The 19,964-nt window shown below is 35.2% G+C and overlaps 1 protein-coding gene across 1 annotated transcript in view; it reads left to right on the top strand.

The window, feature by feature from the left end:
* The window catches only part of phldb2b (pleckstrin homology-like domain, family B, member 2b), a 299,785-nt gene that overhangs the window by 51,355 nt on the left and 228,466 nt on the right, over nt 1–19,964 (top strand). Inside the window, exons 2-3 of the mRNA XM_039745516.1 lie at nt 6,213–6,296; nt 14,965–15,088. Coding sequence (XP_039601450.1) covers nt 6,213–6,296; nt 14,965–15,088 — 208 coding nt within the window. The remainder of the gene's footprint in view (nt 1–6,212; nt 6,297–14,964; nt 15,089–19,964) is intronic.

Below are 19,964 nucleotides of genomic sequence, written 5' to 3'. Positions count from 1 at the left end.
TTATGGCTGCCCTCTTTCTTTTTTTTAGTGCTGGCAGTAATCACTGATGCTACACTCATTCTTTTTGCATGAGGCACCTTTTGTAATGATCTGCCACTTAAACTTTGTGGTGACTGCATGTATCTTGTCTCGATACCTCAGACAAAAATCTGTAAAGTGTACTGTGGTACAAGACTCAGCCTAAGCCGTAAATGTCTTCTTTACTTGTCACTGAGCCTCCCTGCATTATATTTTAATTACAGGGTTTATTGCTAAAGGTGATTTTGCCAACAAAACACAGGAAAAATTCTCTTCTGAAAAAGCAGCGTGCCAGAGTTTTAGTCATAGCAATAATATCCTGCCAATGACATTCTGTTTTACTGGGGAAGCCTACACAGAGGCAGATGTGCTATTGTGTGTGGATGGCTAGTGTTTCTCAAAATGTCAAGCTGATGTTTAACAAAAAGTGTCTACTCAAAGTACAATCCGGTATAAAATGTGCTTTATTGTTTTCTCAGTATCTGTTGCTGTATTATACCATATTCAGTATGCTGATTTAACAGCTTTGCAATCTTTGTTTTCATTCATTACTTACTTTTTTACAATTTTTACTTCATATTAAAATTGTTAAACATATGCATAGAGTAGCACTAATCTGCAAAAACTCTTATTTCAACTTGTAATAATAAATGTGTTTAATTTATACATTTTTAAACAACAATGCTTACCATGGGGTGGCATGGTGGTGCAGTGGTAGCGCTGCTGCCTCGCAGTAAGGAGACCTGGGTTCGCTTCCCGGGTGCTCCCTGTGTAGAGTTTGCATGTTCTCCTTGTGTCTGTGTGGGTTTCTTCTCCAAGACATGCAGGTTAGGTGCATTGGCGATCCTGAATTGTCCCTGGGGTGTGTGTGTGTGTCCTGCAGTGGGCTGGTGCCATGCCTGGATTTGTTCCTGGCTTGCACCCAGTGTTGGCTGGGATTAGCTCCAGCAGACCCCCCTGTGTTAGGATATACCGGGATGGATGCTCAGAGTAGTTTTGATTCAGTGTATATTAGGCAGTTTGGACGTTTTAGATTCAAAATCCAGGACATTTGCCTGAGTGCCTCTTGCATAATTTTGATGGAATTATTTATTTAGTTACAGTAGCTAAGTGGCTAAGAGTTGAGATTGATATCAAACCCCTGCCTAATCAGACTTTCCTTGTGATGCTCAACAAGTCACTTCAAAAAATCCCATTGAAAAGGATATATTTTAAATAATGTATACAATTTTTGGGCCTGTTTACTCTAGATGAAAGGTGTGAGGTTTCCATAGCATTAAATGGAAGGCAGAGGCTAACCCTAGTAGGGGCCAAAGCAAGGGTGTCCTCGTTTTACACACCCTCTCATTCACACAGAATCAAGTTATAGGTACATTTGGGATGTGGTAAGAAACCAAATTGCCCAAAGAAAAAGACTGGGAGAACTTAGGAACTCCACACAAGCAATGACCAGAATAGGATACCACAGAGTACTAAAGGAGCACCACTAATTACTGCCTTCTAGATTAAATTGTACTATAAAAAACTGAATGCCAAGTTCCATAATTATTCATGCTATCTGGTTTACACAACTAAATAGGCTCTGATGCAACCAATTTGTGATTGAGCTTAAGATGTTTCATGTGAGTTCAGATGAAATACATTTCCAACTGTGAAGTTTAACAGTTTTTAATAAAAAGTAAATTCTGAAGATAAAACAACATTCAAAGTAAATGTGGATTTTTTGAAAAGCACCAATAAATCTGAGATACTTTAGATATTCCTACAAAGTATTATAAATATAAATTTGGGACAGCTGTGAATTTGCTTATTGTAGGGGGCATTCCAAACACATTTTCTATGAGCTAGAGAAGGGCAATAGTCAGGGAGGCAACCAAAAATTTTAATTTTTGCAGTATTATCGTTTCTCAGGTGGGATGGAATCTATGCATTTCATAACAGTTGCCTAGGAGTTTAACATATCTGCATTTTACAAGAACATGGCAAAATGAAAGCCATTGTTTAAAAATGATCACAATAAATCTCTAGTTTAGTGGAAAAGATCCGAAAACATTCAGAATCAAAGTGAATGGAATTATATAGTTTATTAAAACATAGTTAACTTTATTTGCCTCAGCATTTGACGTCTTTAATTTACAGTATGATTGCATCTCGATATTTGGGGATGGTCCTCAGCATTAGGGTCTGGGATACTCATAAAGATAGAAATTTTGAAAACTTGCTGCTCCTTAAAAAATAAAATTGGGCTATGGAAGAAGAATGCTCTTCCATTATTGATCCTAAATGTTCTGCCAAAGCTACACTGCAGTGATTTCAATATACAGTAAACACCTCTATGTTGTGGAGTGGCCCACCTAAAGTTTTCATCTCAAACATAGAGAGAATACATGCAGGAAGTCCCATTCAGACTAGTTGAGATGGGGCAGTGTTACATTTTTCATAATGTAGAAAGCTGCCTGAGATTTATTTGTCCTAAAATCTATGAGGTAATTTCTGTCAAACATGAATCTGTCAAATACTGCATCAGGAAGATTAATATTCATAAATCAGCCGTCTCCTCTTTTTATTTGTAATTAATTTAAAAAGATCTGTAGAATTTCACTTTAGCCATTTTAATTTTGACATTATTGAGTTTTCATATTGATTAATGGAAAGGAATTTGAACTGAATGCATCATGATTCCAAAAATATGTAAAAGTCCAGGGTCTTTGTATGACCAAGATATAAGGAGCTGTCAAGAGCAGCTCCTTGATGATCTGTGTGGTACTATAAAAGCTTCATAGCACTCTGAGCCTCAGCAGGATGGTAGCATTTCTGGTGTCACTCTTCCTGAATTTCGTTTACAATTACCTCCCTAACTCCCACTCCGTTCTGCTAATTAATGACTGCCAAAGGCTTAGAAAGGTAGGTTCTAATCATCTTGTTTCAGAGCATTTTCCTACATTAAATGTCTCCCATGTAGTAATATTTTACTAAAAGCACTGATGATGCCTTTAAAAATCTGTCAGAATTGTTTTTTTAATGCAGTCGAGGAAATCTGCATTTGATTTTCTAATATTACATTTATGTCATGATTTGTTCAGTATGTGTCTTTAGAAAAGCTACTCAAGAAAGTGCTGGAAGGCTGCCTCTGATTTAATAGTGTAATTTGTTGTAAACAGTTTTAAGTGCTGTATAAATATAACTACCTACAATCACTATCCTAGTGAACACTTCACCCCAATTACTGTGGCTGTGTCTGACACACTATTTAAGAACGGACTGTGGGAAGGAGAGAATAAACAACAGGAAGGCTTGAAAGTATAATGTAGACCACCCAGTTGTGTACACAAGTGATTGGTCTAGAAGACCTAACATTCAGTCCACCCATAAGCAGAGGTCCATTTTGTATAACTACACATCTGTCAGTCAAACAAATAACAGTGATTTTGGTAGGAGCCAGATCATAGGTATTTGTGGGGCTATGTGGTCTGCAATGTTGGCCATGCAGATGGGAAAGTAAAAACAGCCCTGGTTAGTTGTACAGAGGCTCTTATTTTTTTTGGAATATCCTAAAAGGACAGTACCAGACTGTCATAATGACCTGTGTCAATGCTTTTTACTGTTTACAGAGATGTGATGCCAATTTGGACCATTGAATGATGGCTATAGGAATTGGGGCTTCAAGCAGGCATTGAAGGAAAGGAAAACCTCTTGTGGATTGCCTATAGTTGTGCAGCTTGCCGAACTTTGATTATTTCATTTCAGTGTGCTTGGGAGCCTGTTTTGCTTATTGTTGCGATTATTGAGATGCAATTAATAGAGAAGGCTACACTGAAAAAGGAAAATGTGATGGGAAATCAACATCAGAGATTTTGGCATTTAAAGATATAGCAAAACTACAAATATTTCTAAATTTCTTATAATTGTAAAAATCACACTGCGGTGCTTTTTTGAATTCAGAATTAGAAAACAGAAAAAAGATCAGCTAATTAAATTAGATCAGCAACAGGTAAAATGACTCACTAATTGTGAGACTGGTTGAAATTAAAACCTGAAGCAACTGTGGTCCCCCCGGATTGAATTTGAGATGCAATGTACTAGAGAACATCTAACAATTCACCATACTCATTCTTACTGATTTTAACTACCTTACCTCTAAACTGATGTATTTAGTATTTGAATTTTAGGAAGTTTTTCTTTAAATAACAGCTGAAATCACCACTGCAATGATTTCAACAAACATCTTTTATTAGAACAGACACAATGGACCCTGCTAATGAGCACCTCAGTTCACTATGACAAGACTGAAGAAATATGGGAGAGCTTAAAGCTTATGAAGGCTAGGATATTTTGCACAACATAGCTGTAAAACTCACACTTTACACCAATCAACAAAAAGTGAATAACATAGCCCATCTTACACCTTACAATTTGTATCGATAAAAAGGTACCAAGATATCTAGAGTGATGAAAAATCTTTGGCAAAACAGCTTATCATTAATTAGGAACTTCTTATATATAGTATAACATTTCAATTAATGCAACAGTTATGTAATCTCATCACCTTCATGGTAAACGTACTAATACATAGAGTCCTGGTTACACAGATAAGAATGGAGAAGGAACGTCCTTTATATTGAAATAACTATCTTGTCTCAAAACTTCGATCTTTCTCCCAAAATCTGAGAACCAGTTTGTTTTTAACAAACAAGCAGAGTATGGAAATGTGGCTATATTTTTTACTGACCTTTACATTTTACTTAAAATTATTGCTCATCTCCAGTACATTTGTGTAAATGTTGAAACTTACCATATAGTCTCAAAACCTATTTGTTCATTTACATTCTGCATCTCCAAAAACACAACAAAAATCCGTACAAAGCTGGTGTCATAAGATTTTCAGAAGTGCATTATAGAATCTCAACATTAGCTTCTCTAATTACTCTTTTTATTCTTGTGGTGGAGTGTGAAATAGTTTTGAAAAATGAATTATTCTAATCAAAAGTTTTCTTGTCCACTCATCAGGCACATATAAGAATCATAATTTCAGGATACCTTAGGCAAGTTAAAATCTTTGTCAACTCTCTTTGCATCGCTGGTTGCTAACTAATTTATACACTTTAAGTGTTGGATGTTGCATGGTCTTTGCATGTGACTTTCACAAGTAGTGAGTAATTTACAATATAGTGGGGGTGATTGTCGTGTGACAGAGTTGTTAAATGGTTTCTGAGCCATAAATTAGAACATTTCATAAGAGAAGGAGATATGAGTAAAATTTGAGAAAACTACAGTGTATTTTTGTATTGGTCTGAACACATTGAATCAAACTACAATTAAGCATGTTCAATTTGGCTGTAGTTGGTGTATATAGACTAAATATTTTCTAAATATTTATGTTGGTTTGTGCAGTTTAGCTATTCATTTCATTGTTTCCTGCCAATGTCTGTCCTTAGAAATCTGTTTTGGGAAACACTGGCCCTAGAAACACTACATATTAGGAAGACTGGTGGGTAGAGTGACATGCTGCCACTATGACTATATCAGTCTATTCCAGCCACTAGCTAAGATGTGGTGCCAGTTTAAACAGTGGGATCACTGCTAGCAGAACTAAAACTAGAGCTACATTTATAGTACCTTTCACAATGTCTCTCCTTCACTTGTCATGAATAAATCTGGCTGAGCTAATTTCACGCACAAGCAGCCTGAGCTTTTGTGTTCCACTTATCCTAAGAATACCTTATGAAGAATACACAAACAATGGTACTATCTGGACAGCATCCTTAAACTGAATACTGTCATAACTGACAGCAAGTGCCATAGAGTTGGCCACTATCATCTGTGATAACCAGATTTCTGTGATTTGTATATGTACCATTTAATATTCAAATATCAAATTGGGTGACACACATTTAGGTAGATCTGTTAACTGTTCTACAGACATTTGCTCAATTTCTAGGTTTTTCCACATCTGTTTTGAGTCTTCAGGTTTTCCAGTGTTTATGTGTGATTCCAAAGTGATGCACATTAAGTTAACTTGTCTAGTGTGGGAGTGTGTGTGTGAATGGTGCCCAGCAATGGTTTAGCAAAACATCCATGATTGTTTTCAGGCATGGGCTCAATTCTTCTGGGATAACCTCAACCCTATAATAAATAAGCAAGTGAATAAAATAAATGAATGAATATTATGATTAATATGAGAATCTTCATTACAGGATTCTGTGAAAGTGGAAGAGGAAAAAATGAATAATGAAAAAAGTCCAACAGATCAGGAGAACAACTACCTGAATTCAGCAAAAGTGAGTATCGTTTTTAATTTTGCCCCTTGTGATCAGTAAAACTCAAGGGAAAAATTTCTAGCTTTCTTTTTATTGGCTGAATGAAAGCTCAACATGATTTTCATCTCATAAAACACAAGATTGTTTTGTCACTTTTAACTCCAACTGAAAGTCTTTGGCTGCAGAATTTTCCAAACAGAATCACTTTGCATTGCCTCATTATACCTGAATAATTAACCCCTAGAGTGGGGGCTAGGCATGCAGAAAAACAATAGCCTTCTGTTTGAAAGGATTCAAACATAATTCGCTAGATGTAGGCTTTTGCAGCTAAATAGCCAAATGTTCAGCAGAAATTTTACATTGCAGAACTCCCCACTGAATATTTAAAGGAGACTACTTTGCTTGGGTGTTTATGAACTTCATTTCTAGAGCTACCAATGACAGAATAATCTGATAATTTGTGCAATATGTGTGTATATATATATATATATATATATATATATATATATATATATATATATATATATATATATACAGTATGTATATGTATGGCATGCATCTGGAGATGAAGCTTCCAGAATAAACAACTTAAACAAACACAAGAAATTAAATGTGCAGGAGACAAAAGAGACAGTGAGAACACTGTAAGCTTTCATTAGCACGGACTCAATTGATCCTCTGTGGAAACCCAGATGATAATACTAGAGTGATGATGAGTTCTCCTTGGCTGTCAGCACACACAGCTGGCAGTCCCACAAGAAACAAGTACAAACCTTAGATTCAGCTGGGATTTAAATATAAACTAAAAAAACTCCAATGTAAGAAAGTGTAGTAAGTGAAGCAGGAACATTTTTAATACAATAATTAATTTATTTTAGAAACTTTTGAATTTAAGTCTTAATGCGAAGCGCTAGGGTGTAATACTGTCTAAATTGGACCAAGCATCCAAAATAAAATTTACAATTATCCACACTTCAAAGCTTTATTTTTATATCCAACATAGAAATTGTATGCCGCATTATAGTATAACACATCAGTGTTTTAACGTATACAGTAATAATATGCCATATTCAATGCTACTCTAAACTCATTGTTACCGGGATAGGCTTGTGCCCCCGATCTTATATTAAGATTAAACAGGTTTGAATAGGGATGATTAATTACCTCATAAACAGCAGGTTATCATTCTAAGTGATCTGTAACATTATCATGACCCCCTCTTTGAAGGGGCCAACCTTTAAATAAGACAGTTGAATTGGATGTTTTTCGAGTCATTGCCTCAGTTCAAGATGACAAAATACTCTGAATTTGTCAGTCTCATAAAATACTTAAAAAAACACATATTCACTTTTCATTGAATTCAAAATAAATTTAGTGATATAATGAGCAGGATAGTCCCTACAATTGATAATGAGATACAATAAGTAAAAATAAGATAAGATTTCTTAATTGTTTTTGCGTAACACATATAATGAGATTCCAGTACACTACCTGAAAAGATGCTCAAAAACTATACTTAAAAAAATCACATCTAATATCTAATATTCTCTGTAATAATTAGGTGAGAGAATAGTATTTGCCAATTTTTTTAATTTTGTCCAGTTTTATCAAATGTCTGTTTATTTTAGGGTGTGTGCTAATTCGCATAGTTTAGTGTAAGTTATAAATGCAACAAACATTAAGTTATTTTTATTGCATTCATAACAATTATTTATGAACACTTTAAAATAACTTCTGGTTTATGTCCTCATGACTCACCCGAACATGTAAACCTCAATATATGGTGTATTGTATGGCGTGTCTTGGTTTGGTTATACAAGACATTGAGCTTTTTGGGGAGCCTCCTATTTTTTCCCATTAAGACCTGAAAAGCCCTCATTTGTAGACAATTTTCAGACCATATTTTATGCAGGAAATCTCACCCTTATGATAAAGAGTAAACCAATAGGTATCTTCAGCCAAAATGATCAGGAGGACTTGAAATTGTGCATGCCACATCAATTGACCCCAGGGGTTCATCCCCTAATAGTATATGAGGGGTCAGAGTTATATTTTCACGAAACTTCAAAAAAAATTTAGATCAGTAATATAGGCGTGTGGCGAGTCGTTTTATGCTACTGCAAATTTGCTGATCAGTAATATGATAATACTTTGGAATATTTGATTCTTTACTGGTGGTCTTAACCTTCTAAGATCCACTCCCAGAAAGTTAAAAATAACAACTTTCAAGCATAAGCATGTGGTGTATCATTTTAAACTATTTCAAGGTCAGTGATTATGAATATGCTGTTATTCTTTATTATTCATCCTTTACTCGGTTTGCACTCTATGGAGCTTTCTCAAAGGGTGAAACATGATAAATATATATTAAAATCAAGAATATTTTTACGTTAAACATTTAAATTGAAGCACAAATTTTAATATTTCATACAAGTTTTATTCATTTCATGCAACTATTCTTGTTTATTATGTACTTCTACTTCATGAAGTAAATCATCACATTTCTTATGAACACCTCAAATTAGGGCAGCTTATACTAATTCAGACATTTTTGATCCCTGCAGTACTTTTCATCTTATCTAATTTGAAAAAATTCTTCATACCATAAATTAATATTTTATGTCTTTACATGCCAGCTTTATACCCATGAGAACATTGCACCCTGAAGACATATGTATAGGTAGGTGTCTGATGACTAGCCTTTCATGGTTTACCTTGTTAAAACATTTAAACATGAGTTTTTTATATTGTCCCACAGATGCACGGGTGGCAGGTAGTTCAAAGTAACTTTCAGATGTTACAGAGTTTTTCTTCACTCTGAGAACTGTAGTATGTGCATGTGGAATAAATTACCAAGTAGTCTTGTAGCTTCTCATACTTTGAGGACCTTTAGAATTTTACTACAAGATAATTTAAAGAATCTACTGTAGGTGCAGTTGCATTTCTGCATTATGGGCCAGAAGGGCACAGCCCCACAAGATGTTGTATAAAAACAGTAATAAACCTTCCTCAAAAATGTTACTTATTATTAAAATGTGTATAACAATCCCCATGTTTGTCTTAAAATATTTTTCCAATTTTCTGTCCGATACTGAGTGTAATTATTTATCTTGAAAAATATTGTTTCTTGTGTTCAGTTAATAATATGTGTAGTATCAGTATACAGACCTTCACTTAGTCAAACTAATTTAAATCCTTACTGTCGCTGTTGCACCATGCACAGTGTAAATCTTATTTTAATTGTGTAATGGAATACTGCAATGCAGAATAAAAATATTGCAATGCAACCATTCACTTACACCTTCAGTAATCAAACTATTAAATGTCTCAATGTAGCTGAAAGAGAACTTTAATTTATATTGTATTGCATCGAAGTAAACACATTTCTTTTATATTGCCACAAAACCCATATAGCTATACTGTAGCTTTCCCTTTCTTTAGTATTATTTTTTTGTAATGCATGTGTAATTCCAATGAAATCTCTCATTCAGTGATAAGCAAGTGCAGCTTGACATTGTGAATTCTGAAGAAGCTTTTGCAGCAGACAGGAACTAAGATATCACATCACCTTCCTCTCATTTAAAATATGGCCATGCATATCCAAGGCCTATTGTTCCTTTTGATTTTAAAATATAATAACATTCTTGTTGATAAACAGAAGAATGTTCATGGAACTTTTGTACATAAGAAGTCTTTTTAAATGTGGCCATTTTGGGATGAAAGACACTGCAATCTTGTCATTCCTAACCTAATGTAGTCTAAATGATATTCATGTGTGTTTCTGTTTCATTAATGTTATTATTGTTGCCTAACACAAATTGTAAGATGAAGTATGCTAGCATATAGTTCTTAAGTACTTCTATAGGAATATTTTAAATTGTGACCTCACAAGCATGTCTATTTGGTTGTTGTCAAATGGATTAAATGGTAATAGCTTTAAAGAACCCACAAAGAGATTTTGCTTTGCTTCCACAAAAACATATTCTTAAAGCTATATAGGCTGTCAATCAATATATAACACACAGGTCAGTTCATCCATGCAGCCATATAGGACCAATCCTATAATTTAAGCTCATCCATCCATCCATCCATTATCCAACCTGCTATATCCTAACACAGGGTCACGGGGGTCTGCTGGAGCCAACCCCACCCAACACAGGGTGCAAGGCAGGAACAAATCCCGGGCAGGGCGCCAGCTAAACTCATACAGTACATGCTATACATTCATGTTCATGTTTGGAAGTGTTGTTTTGTTTTCATTTTTCTGGCATTGTCAAAGGACTTTTTTTTACTCTGTACATTTAGAGTGAGAAATTAATTTAGTGTTTAATAAAATAATGTACTCAGTCATCCTGGGCCTATAGTTAGAAAATGCAAACATGTGTAGGAGTGTTTTAAAATGTAGACCAAACAATGATAGTGGTAAATATGTTTTCATCCATCCATCTTCTAACCGCTGAATCCGAACACAGGGTCACGTGGGTCTGCTGGAGCCAATCCCAGCCAACACAGGGCAGGAACCAATCCTGGGCAGGGTGCCCACCCACCACAGGACACACACTAGGGCCAATTTAGAATTGCTAATCCACCTAACCTGCATGTCTTTGGATTGTGGGAGGAAACCAGAGCACCCAGAGGGAACCCACGCAGGCACGAGAGAACATGCAAACTCCACCCCCACCATGCCGCCCAATATGTTTTGAGTCAGTTAATATTACAAAATTTCCAAGGTTAAGAGAAAGAAGGTTAACTCTACCTTACACCAGCAATGTGCTTTTTAAAAAATGCACTGTTAGCTCTGAATCACTCTCAGTAATATAAACTGACATCTCATTTACTGCTTCCGAGAGTGCCGACTGAAATATCTGTCTTCCAGCAATGCTGCATTGTGTGGCACAGGACAAGAGCACAAGGTTTTACAAACAGCCCTAAATCAAAAGTAAATGCCAGATTTGTATATTCAAGCCAGGGAGGTACTGGAATAAAGGGAATGTTGTCTTGGTGATCTTGTAGAGAACTATGCTTATAGGAAAATACAAATTCCTGCCTATCCTGCCCATCCCCACTATGTGTTTACATCTAGACAAACCTTTTTAAAAGCACAGTGGTGTGAAAGGGGATAGGGTGGATTTACAACTTCATGTAGCTGCCACTCGTAGGACGTCCTGGGAGGCCTGTTTGAGGCCATGGCAACACTCACGTAATGTAATCTGGAACACATTCACCATGCTGGGTGGGTTGAACTGATTGAAATTTTTATAATTTGATTTACAGTCTCTTAATGATGCTTCCACTTCTGTGAGGCCATTTCTAAAGCATTGAGGGGTTTTTTTTAGCTTACAGGTTTTTAATACAGAAAATTTGACCTTATTTTGATGAGGAGCCAAAACAGTTCGAGTTTAATTTAATAGCCTTTCAGAATCTGTATAGGTTGGAATGCATTTAGGGAAATTTAACTAATAAAACATGTTATTTAAAAAAACGTGTCATTATATTTTGTTTCCTGGAAAAATACTTTTACCAATTTAAGAGAGTTTCTTCAGCTTGTTCCTTCTAAAATTAAGTTTATTAATCAAAATAAACAAGAGATGTACAATTACAGGTGGAACCAAAATATATAAAATATATTTTCGTCAACAATGCAATGTAAGCCCATACAGCCCATGTTAGACAAAATTGAGATAGTACTACTATTGGCACAAATTTGTTCCTTAAATCATTTCCTTGTTAGTCCATAGTTGTTGCTCACTTAAATACTGTCAAAACAAACTGAAGCTCAAAACACTCTCCCTCTAACCGCTGAAGCTTTCTCTGGATTTTTGTTCCTTGCTTCCTTTGTGCCGGTTGAGCTGTAATTTCCAAAAGAGCTCCTGACTCCCAAAACATAAGGTCACTTGGAGTGACCCCTAAATTCCAAAAAGGATTACCTGTGGACTCAGAGGTACACTCAGAATACCCTGGTAACTCATGGCAATCATCTATTGAATTCTCCTCACATTACACCAGTCTACCTTCAATTTCTTTTTCACTGCCCTTAGAATATACTTCCATCTGTTGCTGACCTGTATACATCTCATGTCACTAACCATGTCAAAAGGATCATCATGGACTCATCTCACCCAGCTCATCACTTATTCCAAAAACTGCCTTCTGGTAAATGATTTAGGTCAATTAAAACTAAAACTAACAGACACCTCAATAGTTTCTTTCCCAGAGCCATGGCCCTCTCAAACCAGTAACTGAGCCTGTCTTCTTTGTATATTCATGTGTTCTGTCATATACTGCATGAAGGTGTATGTGTATGTACAGTATATTTACACATATGTGTGTTAATGTGCATATACAGTACACACACTTTCACTGCACTTCATCATTCTCACATCTCCTTTATAATTGTACTGTTCTGTAACTTTGCATGAAGTTTTTCTTATTTATGTTATTTGTAATTGATGTTGTGTTCCATTTTAAGCAGCTCCAAATCTTCTAAGTCAAATTCCTGTACATTAAGTACTAGCGATTAAAAGTGATTCTGATTTGAACAAGTGGGGCAAAATGCCACCTGGCGGTAATCATGTGTCTGGGCTGCTAACTACACTGGCAATTGGAAGAGATCACCTGACTCTGGAATGTGACGTTTACACAGCTGTGCAATAAAAATGGTGGCACATGCAATATATGTCAGTCAATCAGTCAGTCAGTCATATATATATGTACAAACTTTAACTCAAATTAAGAACAGGCCATTGTAAGATTTAGCGCTGAAAAAAAATCAATTAGGAAAAGAATTACTGGTCTAGAGTTGTGTTTTTTTTTCTTGTCTTGAATTAGGTCTTGCCCTCATAATGTTTTGATAGATTAGTAGAGGTTCCAAATAAATGTCCCCAATTTTCTAGTCACAACATGTGTTGCACAGGACATCTATAACAGTGTATTTATATTTAAATTTTTAAGATAACTCAGGTAGAAATAAAGAATGGAAAATATAGACATATTATAATAAACTGCTTGCTTTGTTCTGAAAAATAAAATAGTTTATAGTAACTCTACATGTGTTAATTTTTCCATCACATGTACCTAAATACTACAGCAGGCTGGAGTCCAGGTGGAGTTGCACTCATGTATTGTAAAATGGTACCTGAAATGAGGCAGAATCCATTTCACAAAATTAAATGAACCTATATATATTCTGTGGAATCTCTGCATTAGGGCAAAGGAAAAAACTACATCTCCTCCTCACTACCATGGGGTTTTTTTGTAAATAAATGGCAAATTACCCTTAATATTTTAGCTTATTATTTAAAATATTTATAGCATTCAGAGCTTTGTCATCATAATCATATGTATCCAGTTTTTTATGATATACTCAGTGCAATTTCTTATCTAGAAAACAAGTCTTGTTTGTGTCTGGATTGCTTAGGCACATGTTTAAGATCTTTTTAAGATACCCATTGTGGTTTTATTTTGGACACAAGTTAAAGAATGTATTAGCTTGTACATCTCAATATTTTGGAGTAGTGATCTTCATTATCATGAATCACATTAATAACGCAATATGATTTGCCTATTTGCCAGTTCGCCTATTGAGTAAAAATTTAAAATGTGTAAATATTCACTTGTATTTCTGCTTTTGGTATTGAGTATTTGATGTTGATATTGAGATACCTTGTAATATTGTCCTTTGGCAGTTTTAATGTACAGTATGTCAATACATCGAATGATCTTCATTTTGTGTGATTTTGTAAGGTATTATTTGACTGACATATTATCATCACTGGCATTAGCAGCCTAATACAATATAAAATGGAGTGCCTTGCGTGAGGTTTGCCTCCTTCCTAGGGCGCCCACCAACATTGATGTCACTCCAATCTTATAGAGCTCCTTCCATATGGCTCTCACAATTTTTGTTCTGCCATGTCCCCTGCATGCAAATTCACATTATTGGCCTCATCTCACACCAAGCACTTGGGATCAGAGACAACATAATCAGCATTTTCCCTCCCTATCTACTAAGTTCAGATATTTAAGTGCTTGATTATAACTTTTTCTCTCTTTCTACCACTCTCTCTTACTTACTCATGCTCTCTCACACACACGCAAACACATACACATACCTGTTGTACTAATTCTCAGAATGGCTCTGTCCCTTCTGAGAGCTCCGCATGACCCCACCACAATTTTCATTCCAAAACACCATTGAACACAACATTTTTAAACTTGCTTAAACCAGTTCAGGCATGTGGAGGCCAGAACCTATCCCAGCACAAGCCAGGAGCCAATTGTGGCACAAGACAGCAATACACTATGGGAATGACACCAGCCCAAAGTCCACCCACACATCCACCAACCTATACATAACTTGTTAAAATGCTTTTCATCATAAACAAATGTCCCACATTCTGGATACTTCTGGAGTTTCAGTTAATAACTAGTTATAAAATAATTGTAAATGCTTTTATACAAGCTAAAGGCCAATTTTGTCACACTGTACAATATAATCTATTTTATCTGAAGGCTGTCAACATATTTCCATAGATTATTTCATTGTGACAGTTTTTACATTAGTTTACCAACGCTAAAACAGAAGCAGACACAAGGTACAGGATGGGGCTGTTTATTATTCTGTTTAATATATTAGAATTGTTCAGAAAAATAAAGTTTTCCTAAACAAGTTCATTTCTTTATTCCTAAGTGCCCACCTCTGGATTTTATTGACACTGGAAAAGGATTAAAAGTCCAGACTGTAAAGCCTCATCTAGTCAGCCTGGGGAGTGGACGTCTAAGTACTGCAATTACACTGCTGCCTTTGGAGGAAGGTACTGTAAGCATTTCTTTAAAATGGGAAATTTTTTTGTATATTTGTTTCAGAGCATTGCCACAAGATTATACGAATTACACACACATCTGCTCGCTGTAATCCTTAACTCCCTGAACTAAGTTACTCTTGCCCTTGGCCAGTGGAGGCCTTCATTAGCAATTACTGTGCAGAGTATTATTAATAGAGAGAGAACAATGTCAGTCGTTAAGTGTTTGCTGCATATTGATGGGGCTAAACTTATGCAGACATGTTTTTGTATTTTCAAAATGTTTCTGCAATTTGTTCTACATATCAATGAAGTACAAAAATACAAAAAGCAGTCCTGGATCTCAAGAACTGTTATTCTGTCCCACTGCTTTGGTTTGTACCAGAATGCACCCTTGACTATAGATTGTAATATTAACAGCAATAGCTGACCTAGAGGGAACAGAAATGGAGGATCTGAAAAAATATGCAGAGCAGTACTGAATTTGGAACATACACACATATTTTTATATGGGCATTTCTTGCTTAGCTCCCACTTGTTTCTACAATTGACCACATGCTGCCAAGTGTTTAAATGATTTTATTTTTAAAGATTGTACTCTTTGTTCATAGCCTGCAATACAGACTATCCACATCAATCTTCTTCTGTACCTGTGTATTTTTGTTTAATTCTCACCATTTATTGTGCTAATAGATTTATTGCTGTGCTGTAGATGCCTTGAAATATATAAAGTAACTAGCCAAAATACCCAATGTTCTTCAGATATATTCATATAATGGTGTAGTTGAGGTAGGAAAGCAAATATTTATGTTTTTTAAATGTTGACACTTTTGTCATTGCTGGCTGAAATGTGAGTGTCCCATCCATCATCTTCAGCAGTGGTCCTTAACATTCAGTCCCCACGCACCCCTGTGGCTGCAGGTTTTTGGTTCATCTCATTTCTTCTCTGAATTGGACTCCTACCTTATTTAAGCAAGCCATTATTTCCCAGCTTCTGCTTTTATATGACAATCTGGATATTAAAAACTGGTTGTGCTATGTTTTTACTGAATCAAGTAGGAATTTATATGTGTTAGATGAGAAAGAATTAATTCTTTTTCCTTATAAATATGTTTTTTTTATTTATTAATGTTCTTGTGATTTGCACATTTATTTAGTAATGAGCATACAAGTGGGTAGCATTAAAGTAGCCACTCCTTACAGAGTCATTTGTGCTGATGTCTGCTCTGTTCGGTATTCAGATGATTAAGAAAGCAAACAGAAAAAGTGAATTAAAAAAACAAAACAAAGTAAGCATTTACACATACAGAAAATATACAAATATGTCTTAATTTCCTATAAGTGTAAATCAGACAGTACTGCACTTTTCTAAAGGCAAAATAAAAGGAAGAAAATGAGACAGCTAATTAAACAATGAGGTCATCCATTGTCTATCCCGCTGAATCCAATTACAGGGTCATGGGGGTCTGCTGGAGCCAATCCCAGCCAACAAGGCAGGAACCAATCCTGGGCAGGGTGCCAACCCACCGCAGGACACACACAAACACAATTTAGAATCCCCAATCCACCTAATTTGCATGTCTTTGGATTGTGGGAGGAAACCCACGCAGACACGGGGAGAACATGCAAACTCCACGCAGGGAGGACCTGGGAAGCGAACCCGGGTCTCCTAACTGCAAAGCAGCAGCACTACCACTGCGCCACCGTGCCGCCACAATGAGGTCAATTAAAGGTAATAATGACTGACTGATTGAGAAACTAGTTAATGACTGACTGATTGAGAAACTAGTTAGAGGGCTGGACTTGAGAACCACTGATCCACACTACCTCTCTATAAATTTCCCTATTCTCATAAATTGAGAAATTATTTTTTTTGTGTATAATTGTGTTCCATGTTTGTGGTAACTCATTTCAGGGCTGGAACAACTTCTTTGTATTTCCTGATCGAATGAAGTTTAAAGAATAGATGTTTAGTTACAAGTTTGTAAAGGTTGAGTGAAGACACTGAAGCCATAGGTTCCTTTTCAACCTTTTCTTTACTTGTGCACCAAGCATACCAAAAAACTTGTTTTTTCCCCTGTCCTTCTCTCTCCAGATCTAACAAATACATTTACTTTGTCCAAGGAAAAAGATCACAAACAACTGAACTGAATTATACACAATAACAAAATTATTTGTAGCTGTACTTTAAATGTATTAAATCAAACTATTATCTATATTATCTAAAATATATCTCTTACATAATCACAGATTCATAAACTGGATGGCTTGTTGAATAACTGAGTCATTGATACAGCTTGTAAAATTGACAAAAGTAGAGGTTTTTGTTTACTTCCCTTACTGATGAAGTCCAATACATGATGAGACTTTTAAAACTCCACAAACTCTGTATGTTAAGATAAGTTCACTGTAACATACATACAAAATTTTATGAACATCCACTCACCCTTTCTGGAGTAATGTTTGGTTTTTGTGATGTTGCCCCTCCGATTATGACTACCCAGTGAAATTGTTAAAACTCCATGAACTCAGTTTTTTAAAATTGTGTGAACAATAATGTAAATAAAAAATTCTTCAAGTGATGCACAGTTCTTGTGTTGGTCCCCATCACACCACCCAACCCCACATATCCCAGAATGCAGGCTTCATTGTAAGCAGGGCCAAAAATAAACTATATGCCAAATTCATTACCATTGACTAATTCGTTTCGGATTTTTTTGCCATCTCAATTACAACCAAACTTCCCAAATATATTTTTGAATGCCATGTAACCTGTATTTTAAGCTGGATCAGCTTTATTAAAAATGCAAAATTTCTTTAAGATTGACTCAGCCATTTCAAAATAATGTACAGTGTATGTGTGGCTCCCACATTATAATCTCCTCTCCCTGATAAAATTTTTGAAAAGGCATATTGCTTATAGTTTAAGATAGACTAACGACAAGCTATATACAAGATTTTGTGAAAATCATGTCGACCATTTTTGATTAATTGATGAACAAACAAACAAACAGACAAGATGTGAACTGAGGGTTGAAAAAAGTTATTTTGTGTGTAAACCTTATAAATGACATCAAATACAGCTGAAAAAGACAAGCAGAAGGTATTAGGATTTTATTTATATAGTAGACTAATATAGTACTTACTATCTTAAGTTTTATTTTGCTTTACATACCAAAGTGAAACTATTCAGAGGTGGTACTATTCAATTAAAACTAATGTTGTATTTACTTGACTTAAGATTTGTGGTTGCATTCATGTTTGCTGTGCAGATAAAGAAGCAGTACCCAGGGGTTCAATATTTCCTAATCCTGAAAGATTAAGATCTACAGAATCTTTTTTCTTTTTTAATAGCCTTGAATGGTTCTGCACTATTATTAAACTTTAGTTGTTTTGTTTCTTTTTTGGAATTGTGGGATACTTTTCTTTTACACCCTTTGCCTAAACAATGTCCAGTGAATGTGTTTGTATCTTTTCCACTTTTGTCAGCTTAGCCAGTATTATCAGACATGTATTTGTCATTTTATGAAGGAAGTCAAGCTTAGAAAAGAACAGTTTAAATGGTATCACTCAGCCGCTTACTTTTTTTAAAATAATTGTGTCCTTGGGCAGTATTAGCTGTCTTTTTCTGCACGTGGAGGAAAACAAAAAGACTAAGCTACGTAAAAAAAAAAAAAAAGAAAAAACGCTTTGGAATGTTAAGTGCCATGATGCTCATAGTTTGCTTAGCTTTTGTAAAGTCAATTGCCTTGTCATTTAAAGAAAATCCTATGTTAGTTTTGTACTGAAAGCTTTTACAAAGCAGAGGTCAGTCTAAAGCTTCGGCAGAAATCAGGACAATGATGCCATAATATGAAGTAGAAGTGTGGCAAGTACAGAGATGATAAAACAAACAAAACGAATATCCAGAAATATGTTCCAAAAACTGAATGCATGGTGTTATGTTAATGAAAACTACTAAGATCTAGGCTCAAGTGCAATACATCTATATTCTAGGCATTGGGTTGTGTGTTGTGATGTACATAGATATACTGTAGATTTCTGTGAATACTTATCCCTCTTTTTCATTTTTATTTAACTGAAAGTGTAGTAAGCGAGTAAGCAGCTATCTCAACTACACTACACTGATAAACAGCAAATGACTGACTCACATCGAATGACATGGCTAGTGTGTGTGATGTTTGTCATTGTTTACAGTTACTAAATTAACTCATTTTCAATGTACAATGTATTTTTTCATTGACATTTTCATGGAGAGAAAAAAATAGTGCACATTAAACTCTATGTCTGTTTTTGCACCTCTCTGTGTCTCAGTACAGGTTTTTCTCTGTGTTATTTTCCATATTTCAAGCATATGTATTACATTAATAGGTGTCAGCTTACAATATATTTGAAAACTTGTCATATTCTGATTACCTGCCCTTTATGAAGTTTTAGTATTAATAAAGACATACTTGATATTTTAAACAAAGACCCACAAAAAACAAGCTGACGTACTGATAACAAATTCATATTTTATATACATGACATAAACTTGCTTACTCAATAAGTATATTTGTTTTTTAAGCCTTCAGTTTCCAGCACAATGTACTGTATTTATGTGCTGCCAATGTTATGATATTAAAGCAGTAAGAGAAACCTAGCTATTTCATACAAATGAGGATGAGGATAAACACAATATGTATACATGATTTATAAAGGACTATTAAAAAGATGGAAAGGTAGAGGTATGCTAATTTTTATAAGAAAGGGTTTGAATACAAACTGCTTCGGTGGTATGAGCCACATATTAGTGTGGATATTTCAGGTCAATTAAAATGTTTGTTATAGTCACCATTATGGAATAAGAGTTCATAGTAATTAATGATTATCTGTTAGCATAGTACAT

Source organism: Polypterus senegalus, chromosome 2 (genome assembly GCF_016835505.1).
Source record: "Polypterus senegalus isolate Bchr_013 chromosome 2, ASM1683550v1, whole genome shotgun sequence".
In the NCBI taxonomy this organism is placed as follows: domain Eukaryota; kingdom Metazoa; phylum Chordata; class Cladistia; order Polypteriformes; family Polypteridae; genus Polypterus; species Polypterus senegalus.
Note: the sequence above shows the minus strand (reverse complement) of the source record. Positions and strands in the feature narration are given on the sequence as shown.